This window comes from Agelaius phoeniceus, chromosome Z (assembly GCF_051311805.1).
Source record: "Agelaius phoeniceus isolate bAgePho1 chromosome Z, bAgePho1.hap1, whole genome shotgun sequence".
In the NCBI taxonomy this organism is placed as follows: Eukaryota; Metazoa; Chordata; class Aves; order Passeriformes; family Icteridae; genus Agelaius; species Agelaius phoeniceus.
The window spans coordinates 2,362,914-2,376,035 of record NC_135303.1 but is presented as its reverse complement, the minus strand read 5'-3'; the positions used below and the strand labels follow the sequence as shown (position 1 = coordinate 2,376,035).

At 48.5% G+C, this 13,122-nt stretch overlaps 2 protein-coding genes across 3 annotated transcripts in view; one reads left to right on the top strand and one right to left on the bottom strand.

The window, feature by feature from the left end:
• Positions 1 to 814: 814 nt before the first annotated feature.
• LOC143692198 (uncharacterized) lies at positions 815 to 3,974 on the bottom strand. The gene is made up of 2 exons (XM_077171853.1): positions 2,607 to 3,974; positions 815 to 1,556 (listed from the first exon to the last, which is right to left on the bottom strand). The coding sequence occupies exons 1-2, from the start codon at positions 3,643 to 3,645 to the stop codon at positions 1,411 to 1,413; spliced, it is 1,185 nt and encodes a 394-aa protein (XP_077027968.1). The 5' UTR covers positions 3,646 to 3,974; the 3' UTR covers positions 815 to 1,410.
• EDIL3 (EGF like and discoidin domains 3) overlaps positions 3,840 to 13,122 on the top strand; it is a 241,110-nt gene continuing 231,827 nt past the window's right edge. For both annotated transcript variants that reach the window (XM_077171852.1, XM_054652418.2), the window contains exon 1: positions 3,840 to 3,979. In XM_077171852.1, the coding sequence (XP_077027967.1) occupies positions 3,913 to 3,979 (67 nt within the window). In that variant the 5' untranslated portion in view covers positions 3,840 to 3,912. The remainder of the gene's footprint in view (positions 3,980 to 13,122) is intronic.

Genomic DNA, 13,122 nt, shown 5'->3' with positions numbered 1-13,122 from the left:
TTTATATATTGTGTATTTATATTAATGTTGATGTAAAAGGTAGAACGTCAGCCTGAGCTGCAATGGCTTGTGACATCCCAGTCCCATCCCGCCCATATTTCAGCAAAGTGCCTCCACCACGGGGATGGCAGTAAGGATTTTCAAGTTTGTGACCCAAAAAAGGAAAAGAGAACCTTCAGGATGGCCTGAAGGTGCTAGGGTTTCCCACATAAAATTGATATTTGCATACCTATAGTACTTATAGAGTCATAAGGCAGGTTTTCCTGCTGTCAACAGCAGGAGGCAGCTGCTTCAAGAAAAACAAAAAAATGGTAAAAAGTTAATAATTTCTGAACCCTGGAGGGCATTGAAGGACACCAGGGTAGGATCTTCATCCAGAAGGTGAGGTCAGGGACAGGTCACTGTAGGAGAGGGGTGCTGCAAGATGCTGCAACCACAACAACCCCAATGACAACGGTGCGACCCCACAGCCCAGCAGCAGAGGAATTCAGGGGTAAAACCCAGGCTGGAGCAGTAAATAGCACAGCCTGCCTTCAGAAAATCCATTTTAAGGACACCAGGATGCAGGTGATTGCTACCTGTGGGTTGGAAGGAACAGTCTGCACCTCGGAGCCAATCTCACAGCGCTGAGCTGGGGCTTTTTACCCTGTGCTAAGGGGAGAAACTGGGGGAGGAGGAAGGTGCTGGATGAAGGGATTGCCTGCAGCATCCCCCTGATCCTGGGTCATCCTCAAAACACCAGGAACAAGCAGGAGGAAGCAGCACAGGAAGAGCAGCCCAGCAGAGAGGAGCAGCAAAAAAAGTCTGATTACTCTGAGGTGGGAAGATAGGCTTTATTGAATAAAACTTATTGAGAACCTGGAAACAAAAAGGCACCGCTCTTTAGGTAAGAACCAGGCAGAAAAGCCTTTTGTTGTTTTGTCCCTTTTGGCAGAATAAACAATGCCTGGCTTTGAATAAGCTATTTCTGTGTCATTTTAATCAGCTGCTAGTCACAGGCTCTCAGTGGAAAAAGGCCTCCCGGTACCGAGTGTAGTTAGTCCCTTTAGATTTGTCCTAATTGGGGAAATAAAGGGGCTGCATTACGGGATTATTCCCTCAAGAAAAATAAAACAACAACCAAAAAAAAAGAAAAAAGAAAATAAAAATCGCAGGCAAGACTGCCACTTGGGGGTGCAGGCATGCAGGGCTGCCACAGCAGCTACAGTGCAGCCTGCCTTGTAATTGTGACAGCTGGATTCTTGGTTGTAAAACAGAGATAAGCAGTAGAAATTAGCACCGTTGCAGAGAAACGATGCGTTAATATCAGAAGCTTTGTTAAGGCTCCCTAAATTTCCACTGTCTCTTTATTGACAGCGAAGCAACCCCTTGGGGAGAAAGGGAGGTGTTTTCTTTCCCGGCAGCGGTTCTTCAGGGAGATCTCTGGCATGGAGACTGATGTGTGAAATCCAAGTTGCTGTAGAGGTGGTGATGCAATCGCAGGGATCCCTGTGCAGCTGAATGCAGGTGTGGCTGCAGCACCCCTGAGTGCTGCCAGGTGAGTTCTGCTAGTCCACCTTACAGTGAGGACAGGAAAAAGTTTCGGTGGGTGCCACCAAGCTCCCACACGTCCAGGGCATTTTTACACTGGACTGCAGCTCGTGGTAACACGTATTTTCTGCTGCTGTGGGCTAAATTAATTTTGGGAGTTTTTGTTTTGTTTTGTTTTGTGTTTTTTTTTTTTTTTTTTAATCTGTCCTAGCCTGCTGGATAACTCTGCACCGCCCTGAGCGCCATCAGGAAACTTGCCCTGATGCGATGGGTGAAGTGCACACCTGGTTGTGGGCACCACTGAGCTGCGTGCAAGCAGGAAATGCCATGGGATTGTGGGTGTCAAATGCTCTTTATCAAGGAGCGTCGTTTCTGTTAATTTCGTAGTTTAACCAGCGCAAAAAAAAGCCTCGTCCTCTCAAATCTTTGCTGACAATGTAAGGTGTTGAAACCAAAACACTTCCAGTGCCAAAGAAAAATGTGATTAATTGCGAGCTCAGATGTAAAACCAGAGCTTTAGGCAAGGGCTGTCACCCTGTCACTGGCATTTAATGGCAGACAAAAGGGCTTGCAAAATGAAATGCTGTAACTACTGCGAGGTGCCAGCCAAAGTAACCAAGAGATCAGACGACTTAACGGGTCGTTTCCACTCCTAATTTCACGATGTCTCTTCTCGTTGTCATGCAAGCAGCCCGGACTTTCAGGTTGTATCTTTAGAAACGCTCCTCAACAGCCTAGCGCTGTTCAGTTCATCCTTCTCACTCGGCAAGTGCATTAAAGCTTAATATAATATTTATATGTGGTCTTTCACCATGAAGGCATGTAGACGGGATGTAAATTACAGATATAAAATACCTGGAGAGCCTTTTGACGCCCAATAGGAAATTGGTACTTTTTTTCACTCTCGTGGCTCCGTATACCCAGGCAGGGAAAAGAGATGAAAATTAAAAATAAAAGTGTGTAGTGGTCTGACGTGGGATCTTCCTACCCTCTGCCTTGGGCTGCTATTGAAATATCACCGCATCTTTCATTCTTGTTTTGACTCCCTTCCAGTTTTGAGCAGGATGATGTCCTACCTGAGGAGGGAGGGAAGAACGGACCTTTGCATCTCCCGGTCTGGTGGAAGGTGTCCTTCATCATCCTGTTGGGATGTGGTGAGCTCTGAGGTCCCTTCCAACCCAAACCATGCCATGATCCTGTGATCCCGTGCGAGTTCCCCGTGTAGATGCGCTCAGGAGGGGTTTTAAACCGAGGCAGCACTCGGCAGAGCGCAGGGCTTGGACAGCACCTACAAGACAGAAGAAGTTTTGTGGAGGGCAGAATTCCTCCGCGGAGGATAAAACACCTTCGTGAACAGCGTCCTCTCCCTGAGAGACGAGAGCAGGCACCCACCCAAAACCAAACTAGCCCAGGACATGCGATTTGCCGCGGGAGAGGAGCCCCGGCTGCGCAGACCCGGTCCCGCCGTCCGTGCCCACCGGAGCGCTGCGGGAGCATCCCCGGGATCAGCCGGATGGAGCTCCCGCACGGGGCCCGCACCCCGCGGTGCGGATCGTGCGGGATGGAGCATCCGCACCGCGGGGTCCCGTCCCCATGCGGGAGCTCCATCCCGCACCCTCCGCACCCCGGGGTCCCAGCCGGGTGAGGATGCTCCACATCCCGCACCCTGCACACCGTGGGGTCCCGGCTCAGTGCTGATGCTCCATCCCGCACCCTGCACACCGCGGGGTCCCGGCTCGGTGCGGATGCTCCATCCCGCACCCTGCACACCGCGGGTCCCAGTCGGGTGAGGATGCTCCACATCCCGCACCCTGCACACCGCGGGGTCCCGTCCCCATGCGGGAGCTCCATCCCGCACCCTGCACACCGCGGGGTCCCGGCTCGGTGCGGGAGCTCCATCCCGCACCCTCCGCATCCCGGGGGCGCGGCTGTGGCGGGGCGGGGCCGGGGTGTGTCCAGCGGCGCCGCCCCCGGGATCCGCGCGGGGCGGGCAGGGCAGCGGCGGCGGGAGGAGGAGGAGGAGGAGGGAGGGAGGAGGAGGAGGAAGGCAGAGAGGAGAAAGAGGGGGAGGAGAGGAGGCGGCGGGACACGGCTCGGAGGCGGCGGCCGGGCCATGCTGGAGGCGCGGCGGCACCTGGCGGGCGCGCAGAGCGGGCGGGCGGCGGGACGGGCTCCGCGCCGCGCGTAAGGGCGGTGGCAGCGGAGCGGCGGGGGCTGCGCTCGGCCGGGAGACGCTCCGCGGGAGGGACCTGCGCATCCTCGCCGCGCCTCGCATCGCCTCACCGGGCGGAGGCACCGCCAGCGCCCGCCGCTCGCATCCCTCGGCTGAGGCGGAGCGAGAACAGGAGCGAGAACAGGAGGAGGAGGAGGAGGAGGAGGAGGATGAGCCGCGCGGTGCTGGCCTGGCTGGCGCTCTGCGGGAGCCTGGCGGCGCCGCGCCCCGCCCGAGGTGAGGGGACGGCGGGGACGCAGCGGGGACGGAGCGGGGGACGAGGGGTCGGGGTCGCGCCGGAGCTCCCGCAAAGTCGGAGTCCAAGTGCGCGGGGGACCGGGAGGTGGCTCTCGGCAGGGTGCCGCTGGTCCGGGCTCTCCTTTTCTCTTTATACATAAGGAAAGAAGAAAAAAAAAATAACAATACTTATCTCTGCGTTTGAAATAGAAGCCGGCGGACGATCCATCCTCAGACTCGTTCTGTTCTGAAACTGTGCTTGATTAGAGGGGAAAGAAATGCCGTGAGAGATTAAACGTAATCCAGAATGAGCGGCTGGGAAGATTTAATATCCGCAGAGCTGTCCGCGCCGCTTTTCCCTTCCTCCCCCCAGCCCTCTCCAGCCACCGGTCTTCATTGTAATTTGGAGGCTGCTAGCTCCGAGCAAACCGCGGAACAGTTTGCAAACACGTTCGGGAGCTTGAGCATCTCGGCAGCGGCGAGCAGTTCTCGCCAGGCGACCCTTTCGCTGCCTCCCTCTAATTAGGTCTTCTCCATCCTAAAACACCCGCGGCGCCTTCTCGGTGTCTCACCCCCTTCCAAGACAAAGCAAAAAAAAACCCCAAAACCCTACCAAAAGCCAAAAACCCTCCGGAAGAAGAAAACGCCAACCGTACCCTAGAGAGACAACTTTAGCTCTCTTGGGAGTTCTCTTTATTATTTATATTAATCACTTCTTGCAGGGGTTTACCCTGCTGGCATTGAAAAGTTGTCTGAGCCCGCGGTGCGAGGCGCTGGTGGCGGGGCTGTGGGCACGGTGCCCCCTCCGCAGAAGGCTCGGGGGCTGCCGGGGGCGGTGGGCGATCGCTCCCTGCCCGTCCCGTCCCGTCCCGTCCTGTCCTGCCCATCCCGGCTGTCCCGCTCCCGGTGGTGGAGCTGGGTCCGGCTCCGGGACCCCCGTGGGTCCCCTCCTCTTGCCCGCAGCCCCCCGAGGGCTCTCCCCGTCCTCTGCCAGCTCCGAGCCCCGTCCTGTGCCGCGGATGTTCTGTGTCTCTGTGTGATCCCACCCGGCGTGGAGACCCCTCTGTCCTCCTGGCTTGGTGGAACAACTGTTGTTCTAATGAGTACCAGAATATTCCCGCTGACTTTTTAGACCTCTTCCCCTCATTATTGACTTTTTTTTTTTTTTTGGAGGTTTCGAAATGAAACCAGTGTATCAGTAAAAACTGAATATTTTATTAGCCCTTAAATTATTCAGCACGGCGGCTTCTCAAAATCCGGTAGCATTCACACAGTTGCAGTGAGCATGTGATAGCTTATGCAATATGTCCTTGTACCTGCGGCTTATTCCCCAAAGTCTCTTTTTTTTTTAAGCAGAAGATAACTGTATCTGCCACGAAGTCTGGACTTGTCACAAGTGCTTTGCACTGTGCTTCCTTGGAACTTCTGATAGCTCACATCTGTGGTGTTTTCTCATTAAAGTCCACAGTCCTGCCATGTTTTCAGGTAACTTCAGAACAGAGGGAACTTAATAGGTTTTCTAGCAGAAGTGAGATAGGAAGGAAAAAAATCCATTTGCTCTGTGATTGCTTAAGCTGTGATTGTTCAGTTAAAGGTTTGTCCTTGGCTCTCCAAAAGAAACAGAAGAACATTATACTGAGTCTTTTTTTTTGAGCTGAAATGGAGCAAAATGCTGCTTGACAAGTCTGATTTAGTGGGTTAATTTTGGTAGCTGTCATAACATTTACTTTTAATAGATCCTCTCAAAGTTGCAGTGACTCCAAGCACTGTAAGTAACCAAAACTCTTTCAAAAACAGGTTTTGAACAGTGCAGTTTTGAACTACTCACCATGAGTCCATTCCCATAATGGTGTAGAATGAAAACCAGTGGAAGTGTAATCTGTGCAGTGGCTGGTTCCCAGCTGCCTCTCAGGGTAAATTCCAAGTGCAGATCAAAGTTAAGTCATATACTTCATTACTGACCTGCATTTCCAGCCTACTGTTAAAGAAAAACACCGTTTTTTTTTTTGATGGAGCTCAGCAAAGTAATGGTGGAGGTCAAAATCCTGTTTATTCACGATGTCTTAAAACCACCTTTTGCTTTTTGTGTTTGGAACAAATGCACAGTATGTCAGCAAGTTTGGGGTGAGGTTCTTTCTGTCCTTTTGCTGCTGTTGTTGATTTTAAGGGAGAGAGAAGGGTGAGAGAGATTGAAAGATACTAATGGATGAAAAAGCCATCTCAATGGGAGACTGTCATTTTCTTCTTCCTGGCCAGTCTGATGAATTTGCAATCTCATGCACTGTAACAGGAGCCTGATCTTCATTGCTGTGTTTATATGCAAGCACATGATGAAACCAGCCTTCAAGGGTGCAGTGACTTCCAGCCCTTAGGTTGCAAGAAAGATGCAGGTGCATTTTTAATAAGCAATGCCCTTTTATGCATATTTAAAAAACAGCTGTAAGCTTTTACATTTGCTGCTGTTGCTGTTCCTTGGTGGAATTTGAATGCCAGGCACTCTTGTGCTTTACTGAGCATGGACAGACAGTAACTACCAGAGTGACTACAGAGACTACTAGAGATAATTTCAGGAGGAAGAAACACAGTGCATCCCACCTGCAGTAATGCAGGTTCATGAGTACCACTGTGTGGGGTTTTTCAGGGGTTTTTTTTCATCCCCAACAGCTTTATGAGCAGTCAGTGAAGATTGGGATCAGATGAAAGGAAAGCATGATGTAAAAGTGGTGGCTGTTTTGGTTCTGGCCATCGTGTAAGCTGATCAACAGCAGTAATGGGACTCTAGGTGCACAGCAGATCAGTGCATCCCATGCCTGCATGATAAACATTTTTGCAACAGGACCTTCTGAAAAATTACCATTTGAGCTGTCTTTATAGTGAAGCTGCTCCCTGGGATGCAGCATGCTTCTCCTCTTAGCTGTCTGCTGAGTTTTTAAGTGTGGTTTGCCTAAAAATGGTATTGACATTGCTGAAAACAGGCAAGTCTAATTCGTTATTTTATGACCGTATCCTGTGAGCCTGAGTGAAAAAATCTGGAACTTTGAAGGAAGTGTTTCAAAGATACTGCTTTTTCTCCATTACAGTTGGAACCTTCACTCTCTCTGAGGCTTAGAAGTTTCTATAAAGCCCCTTTCTGCAGCTGGAATCAGCTGCAAGGAGCAAAAGTGCTGAGAAACAAGAGAGGTAAACTGTAGCTTTGTTCTCATGTATCTATACTGAAAGGCTGAAAAGATCACAGGGGCTTTTAAAGACCAAGGTTCTTCTGTTTTACTGAATGCCTTTGCATCTTTGGACAGCATCTGCTTCTGTACAAAGTGCTGACAGTGTGACCCTGCATAATGATTTTCACTGTTCTTTTAACAAATTACATTTGTATTCAAATTGATTTTCCATGACTGCTCGTATAGCCTCCAGAAAGCATATAGTGGATATACTGTTGTACTCTGTACGTGTCTGGTCAGCCTAGGACAAAATTTGATGTCAAGCCATGCATTATTATAACTGGAATTAATCGTTCTGGTAGTATTAGTTGGGTTTTTTGCATGTGCCCAGCCTCCTATTTCACTGCCCTTTATGTCCTTATCCTTTATGTCTCTTTTCAAAGGATATACTTCATAGAAGGTTGTGTATCAATGGTACCATAAGGGGAAAGGCTCACTGTCTTATCTTCCCTCCTCCACATTTTTTCAATTACCACCCAGCTGAAAGTCAAGGAAATGATCCACTCTGGAAGTTATTTCAAAAGACAGTAACTTTTAATTAAGATTTTTATGCCTTAAATTAGCTGTTTATGCAGCATATGCCCCTACTACAAACTCACAGCCAGAAACCCCTTCAGCCTAAGTGAAGATACCTGGGGAAGCTGTGTTTAAGAAACTGCAAGAATCAGAGATGAATCTTTGTTATTCTCAACTTTATTGTGAGTCACATGGGAGTTGATGTGTTACTGTTTTCATCTTAGTCTCTGAAACGTCTCAAAATTAGTCAAGCCACAGATTTCTGAAATCCTAAAGGATGGTTGGGGCTGTATTACAAATGAGATTAGATGTGATGAAAAAAATATTCCCGGGCAGGATAGGGAGACCCTGGCACGGGGTGCCCAGAGCAGCTGGGGCTGCCCCTGCATCCCTGGAATTGTCCAAGAGCAGGTTGGACACTGGGGCTGGGAGCAGCCTGGGACAGTGGGAGGTGTCCCTGCCAAGGCAGGTGGTGGCACTGTGACACTTTCAAGGTCCCTCCCAACCCAGGCCATTTATGTGATTCCATGACATCAGGCATTGTTGTAGCATACCTGAAGCCCAGCTTGATTTTAATAAATATGGGTTGAACAACGGACAGCTATTAATTTAAGTTTCAGAAAATTTTCACAGTCGAAATACAGTGAAATCAGTCAGATGAGGCATTAGAAAATAAAAGATGAGTCAAAAGATTCAAGTCCAAAGAAGGGTTGTAAGAACATTAACATCTGCAAAATTAAAACCTCTGGAAAATGCTGTTTTATATTGGAAGACCAAAACACATTTTGCATTTAAAGTTCAGGAGACAACCTAGGGGAAAGGAAAATTCAGCCTAAAATCAGTGTGTTATGTCAGTCTGAGGAATAATGGGTCTAAGTTTCCCTTTTTATAGGAAACTTGGATATAATGTTTGAGGGAGAACAATTCACCACGTGTAGTGACAGCAGGGTATGGCTGATTTTCTAATGGTCTGTGTAGAGGGTAGAACAGCTTTTTTGCCATTCATATTGTGGGAACAGAGCAAGGATGTGTCCAAACCCAGTTTGGACCCACAGCTGTGGGTCTGTTGCTCTGAAGGCAGGGATTAATGAGCAGCTGTATCCCAGGAATGTGGAGGCAGAGAACCTGCACCACACCTTCGTGCTTTGAGGTTTTATCAAATCTCAGTCTTGCTGGTCAGGGAATATATTAACGAACTTGTGGGGTTTTTGATTAATTTGTTTGTGTGGGTTTTTCTTCCCTCTAATCAGCAAGCTGTGTTACCTTTCATCACACTGGGGGTGTTTTTCTGTTTTAAGTTCCGAAAGCTGAGAAGTGAAGCAGACCATAATTATCTAATAAAGTCTCTAGCTAATCCAGCTAATAACTATATGTGGGGTGTGTGTGTGTGTGTGTGATTGTGTTTTCATATGAAACACACATAAAAACATCTTAATTTTACATAATGTATAGCAGCTATGTGCAAACATACTGCACTTTGGGTATAATTTGGGTATATCTACACTCCAGAGACCGTACAGAGGAATTGCAGCCACTTAGTGCCTCACATCTGGTCAGATACTTAGAAGTTTAAGAAATGTTAGATAAGACCTAATCATCCTATGAATTCTTGAAGCACAGCTCTGTATTTGAAGTAAGAATTTGTTATATGCCACAAAAGCACTGTCTAGGACTTTTTTGAGGTTATCAATAGTATTCCTCACTGCCCATACTTCTTTAATAAGGGGCAAAAGGGGTTTTGTGGCTTGTAGATAAAAGACTTATGTCCATAAGGCTTACATATTATGATTTATACATAGATATAGATATAGATAGATAGATATACAGAGATAGATAGATAGATAGATAGATAGATAGATAGATAGATAGATAGATAGATGGATAGATATAGATGATATAGATTTAGATATAGATTAGATATAGATATATAGATATGGATATAGATATAGATATAGACATATCATATATATATATATATATATAATAGATAGATAGATAGATAGATAGATAGATAGATAGATAGATAGATAGATAGATAGATAGATATCTAGATTTGGTGAAGCTTGAAAATGGGCAAGTAAATCCTGACACAACCACAGAGTAAGCTGAGCTATAAGGGACCCACAAGGTCCATCCAGCCCAGCTCCTGTCCCTGCACAGACACCCCAAAATCCCACCCTGGGCATCCCTGGAGTGTTGTCCAAACTCTCCTGGAGCTCTGGCAGCCTTGGGGAGCCATTCCCTGGGGAGCCTGGGCAGTGCTCAGCACCCTCTGGGGAAGAACCTTGCCCTGAGCTCCATCCCAAATCCCTGGCCCAGCTCCAGCCCCTTCCTTCAGGTCCTGCCACTGTCAGGACCAGAGACCAGAGACCAGAGACCAGAGACCAGAGACCAGAGATCAGAGATCAGAGCTGCCCTTCCTCTTCCTCTCATGGGGAGCTGTAGCTGTGATGGGTCTGCCCTCAGCCTCCCTTCTCCAGCTGAGCACACCAAGTGCCCTCAGCCCTCCTCACATGGCCCCTCCACACCATTCACCATCCCCATGGCCTCCTCTGCACACTCCCTGACAGTTCAATGCCTTTTTTGTGTTGTGATACCAGAACTGCACCCAATATTCCAGGTGAGGCCTCCCGGGCCCAGAGCAGAGCAGGACAATCCCTGCCTGGCCATGCTGGGCCCGGTGTCCCCAGGACAGGGATGTCCCTGCTGGCTCCAGGACACTGCCACTGACCAGGACCCCTGTCCCTTTCCCTGGCACTGCTTCCCAGCCTCTCATTCCCCAGTCTGTCCGTGGCAAAATCCCAAACTTTCCCTTATTGAACCTCACACAGTTGGAGCTGGCCCAGGCCTCTCGTTTGTCACGGTCTCTCTGCAGGGCCTTCCTGCCCTCGAGGGAGTCGACAGCTCCCTCGAGTTTTGTATCATCTGTGAACTTCCTCAAGACCCCTTCCAGTCCTGCATCCAGGTAATTCCTGAGGGTGTTGAGGAGCACAGGGCCGAGGATGGAGCCTGGCAGAACCTCACTAGGGATGGGTTCCCAGTGTAATGTCACCCCAGTCGCTGTCACCCTTTGTGCCTGATCCCTGACCCAGCTGCTCACCCATCTCATGATGTGTTCATCCAGCTGTGGGATGGACAGTTTATCCAGAACAACCCTGTAAAAGACAGTATGGAAAGCTGTCCTGAAATCCAGAAAGATTCCATCAGCTGGTTTCTCTTGATCCACTGAGTGGATCACCTTGAAAGGAAGTCAGGTTTGACAAGCAGGACTTTGCCCTCATAAAGCCATGCTGGCTGTGACCAGTGATTTGTTCTCCAGATGTTTTTCAATAGCTCCCAGAGTAATCTTCTTCATACCTTTGCCAGGCTCTGAAGTAAGACTGACAGACCTGTAGTTTTCTGGGAACCTCCTTCTTGCTCTCCTTGAGCAAGAAGGAGAAAACTGAGACAATGTCAAAACTGAGACAATGTTTTCCAGCTTCCAGTCATCTGGAACTTGTCTGGACTCCCAAGATCACTCAAAAATCATCAGGAGAGGTTTTGTGATGATATCAGCAGCTGTTTGAGGATTCTTGGGTTAATCCCATCAGGCCCCTTGGATTTGTAGGGATCCATCTGGAGCAGCAGACTGGGGTTAACTGGGGGTTGTTCATCCTCACAGTCGTGCTCCTCCAGCTCAGGGCACCAGGACCCCCTTGGTCCATCTGTGTCAAAGAAGGAGGCAAAGGATTACTGAACACTGCAGCCTTGTCCCTGTCTCTGTCTGTGAGGTGACCATCCTCTTCCTGGAACAGGCCAATGGTATTTTTGCACTGCCTACTGCCATAATTTTATTCAGAAAATCTCTTTTTATTGTCCCCCACAGCTCTCGCAGCACCAACTCCATCTTGAGCTTTGGCCATACAATTTTCTCCCTCCACTGGCAGCAGTATCTCTGTGTTCTTCCCATGCCACCTGGTCCTGCTCACACTGGGCACACGCCTTCCTTTATTGCCTTACTTCCAAGAGAATATTCCTGTTCAGCCAAGCCGTCCTTCTGCCTACGCTGCTTAAGCGGAGAATCCTGGATTATCTCAGCTCTCCCAACTGTGGCAGCAGAACGACAAGTTCTGGGTTTTAGGAGTCAGGATTTCAGGCGCAGTATTTAAAGCAGCAAGCCGAACTGTGCAGATGACAGCAGGGAGGAGCAGCAGATGGATAAGGAGGCTCAAGAAGATCAGCACTCCTTCAGCAGAGCCAGGGCAGGAGCTTGGCACATCCCAGCAGGAATCTCATGATGTGAGAGAAAATTGTGCCTCAGATCTGTGGGGTTTTTGTGGCTCTGGAGGTCACAGGGGACAGGGAGGGGAGCAAAGCCTGCCCCAGAGGAGGTGGGAGGTTGTGCTGTGGGATTTTTCTGCTGCCTCCCCTCCCAGGTGGTGTGTGGGAGAGTGGGGTCAGATACAGAGGCATAACCCACCCCCCGCCCCGCTCCAGGGTGCAGTTTCTGCATCAAGTGGTGGCTCTTGATTAAAGCTGATGGAGAAATTTCCTAATCCCAAGTGCTCTATCAGAACATTGCAATTCTGTACACACAGCAGTTTAACCAATGAACAGGCTCACTCTGGAGTGTAGCTTGCACACCTGGGACAGCACAAGCTCAGGTGACTGTTAAGTGCTTCGCACTATGGATTTGAACCCCACAGTTTCAAATTTTTAATTTTAATGCAAAGCAGGGTGTTTTCTCAGCGTTTTGCAAATAATCTTCTCTCATTCTTGCCCCTGACCCCTTGTGACTAATTTTTTCTTTGATTATTTTCAATTCTGAACAACACAAGGCATTTATTTATTCATAGTCAGATTATGGTCCTACTGTAGGATAAAGCTACCATTTAGACATCGAGACCTTTTTATTCATGTCTTTGAGTACTCTCACAATAGTAACTTCTTGACAGGCCAAAAAAATACCCCAAACCAAACGTGAAGGAGATGACTGCATTGCTAATTTTTAGCTGCAGCAATTTTATTTGCTGAGATTCTGTGCAGGGAGGCTGAAAAAAAAAATCCTCTGCAAAAGCTGCTTTTTTTCCCTATCATTGTCAAGATGCTGTGTCAACCTGCATAATTATGGAGAGCTGTGACAGCAGAGCATAAATAACAGTAATTTCTGGCATCTGATTACCCATGTCTTAGGTTTCTGCAACAGTGAAGCTACAACAGATCACACAAGAAATACTTACGGATAAGACTTGCATGTGCCAAGCGGAGGCACAAAAAATAGAAAAAAAAAATTAGATTTATTTTATGTTTAGCATTTGTTTACATCTTTCAGTCTGTCTCTCCCTCATGTAGGAGAGCTTCTATCACTGCTGGGTGTCATTGCAGACAACCAGCCCTGGAAATCCAAGTTTCCTTCCTGTTTACTCCGTA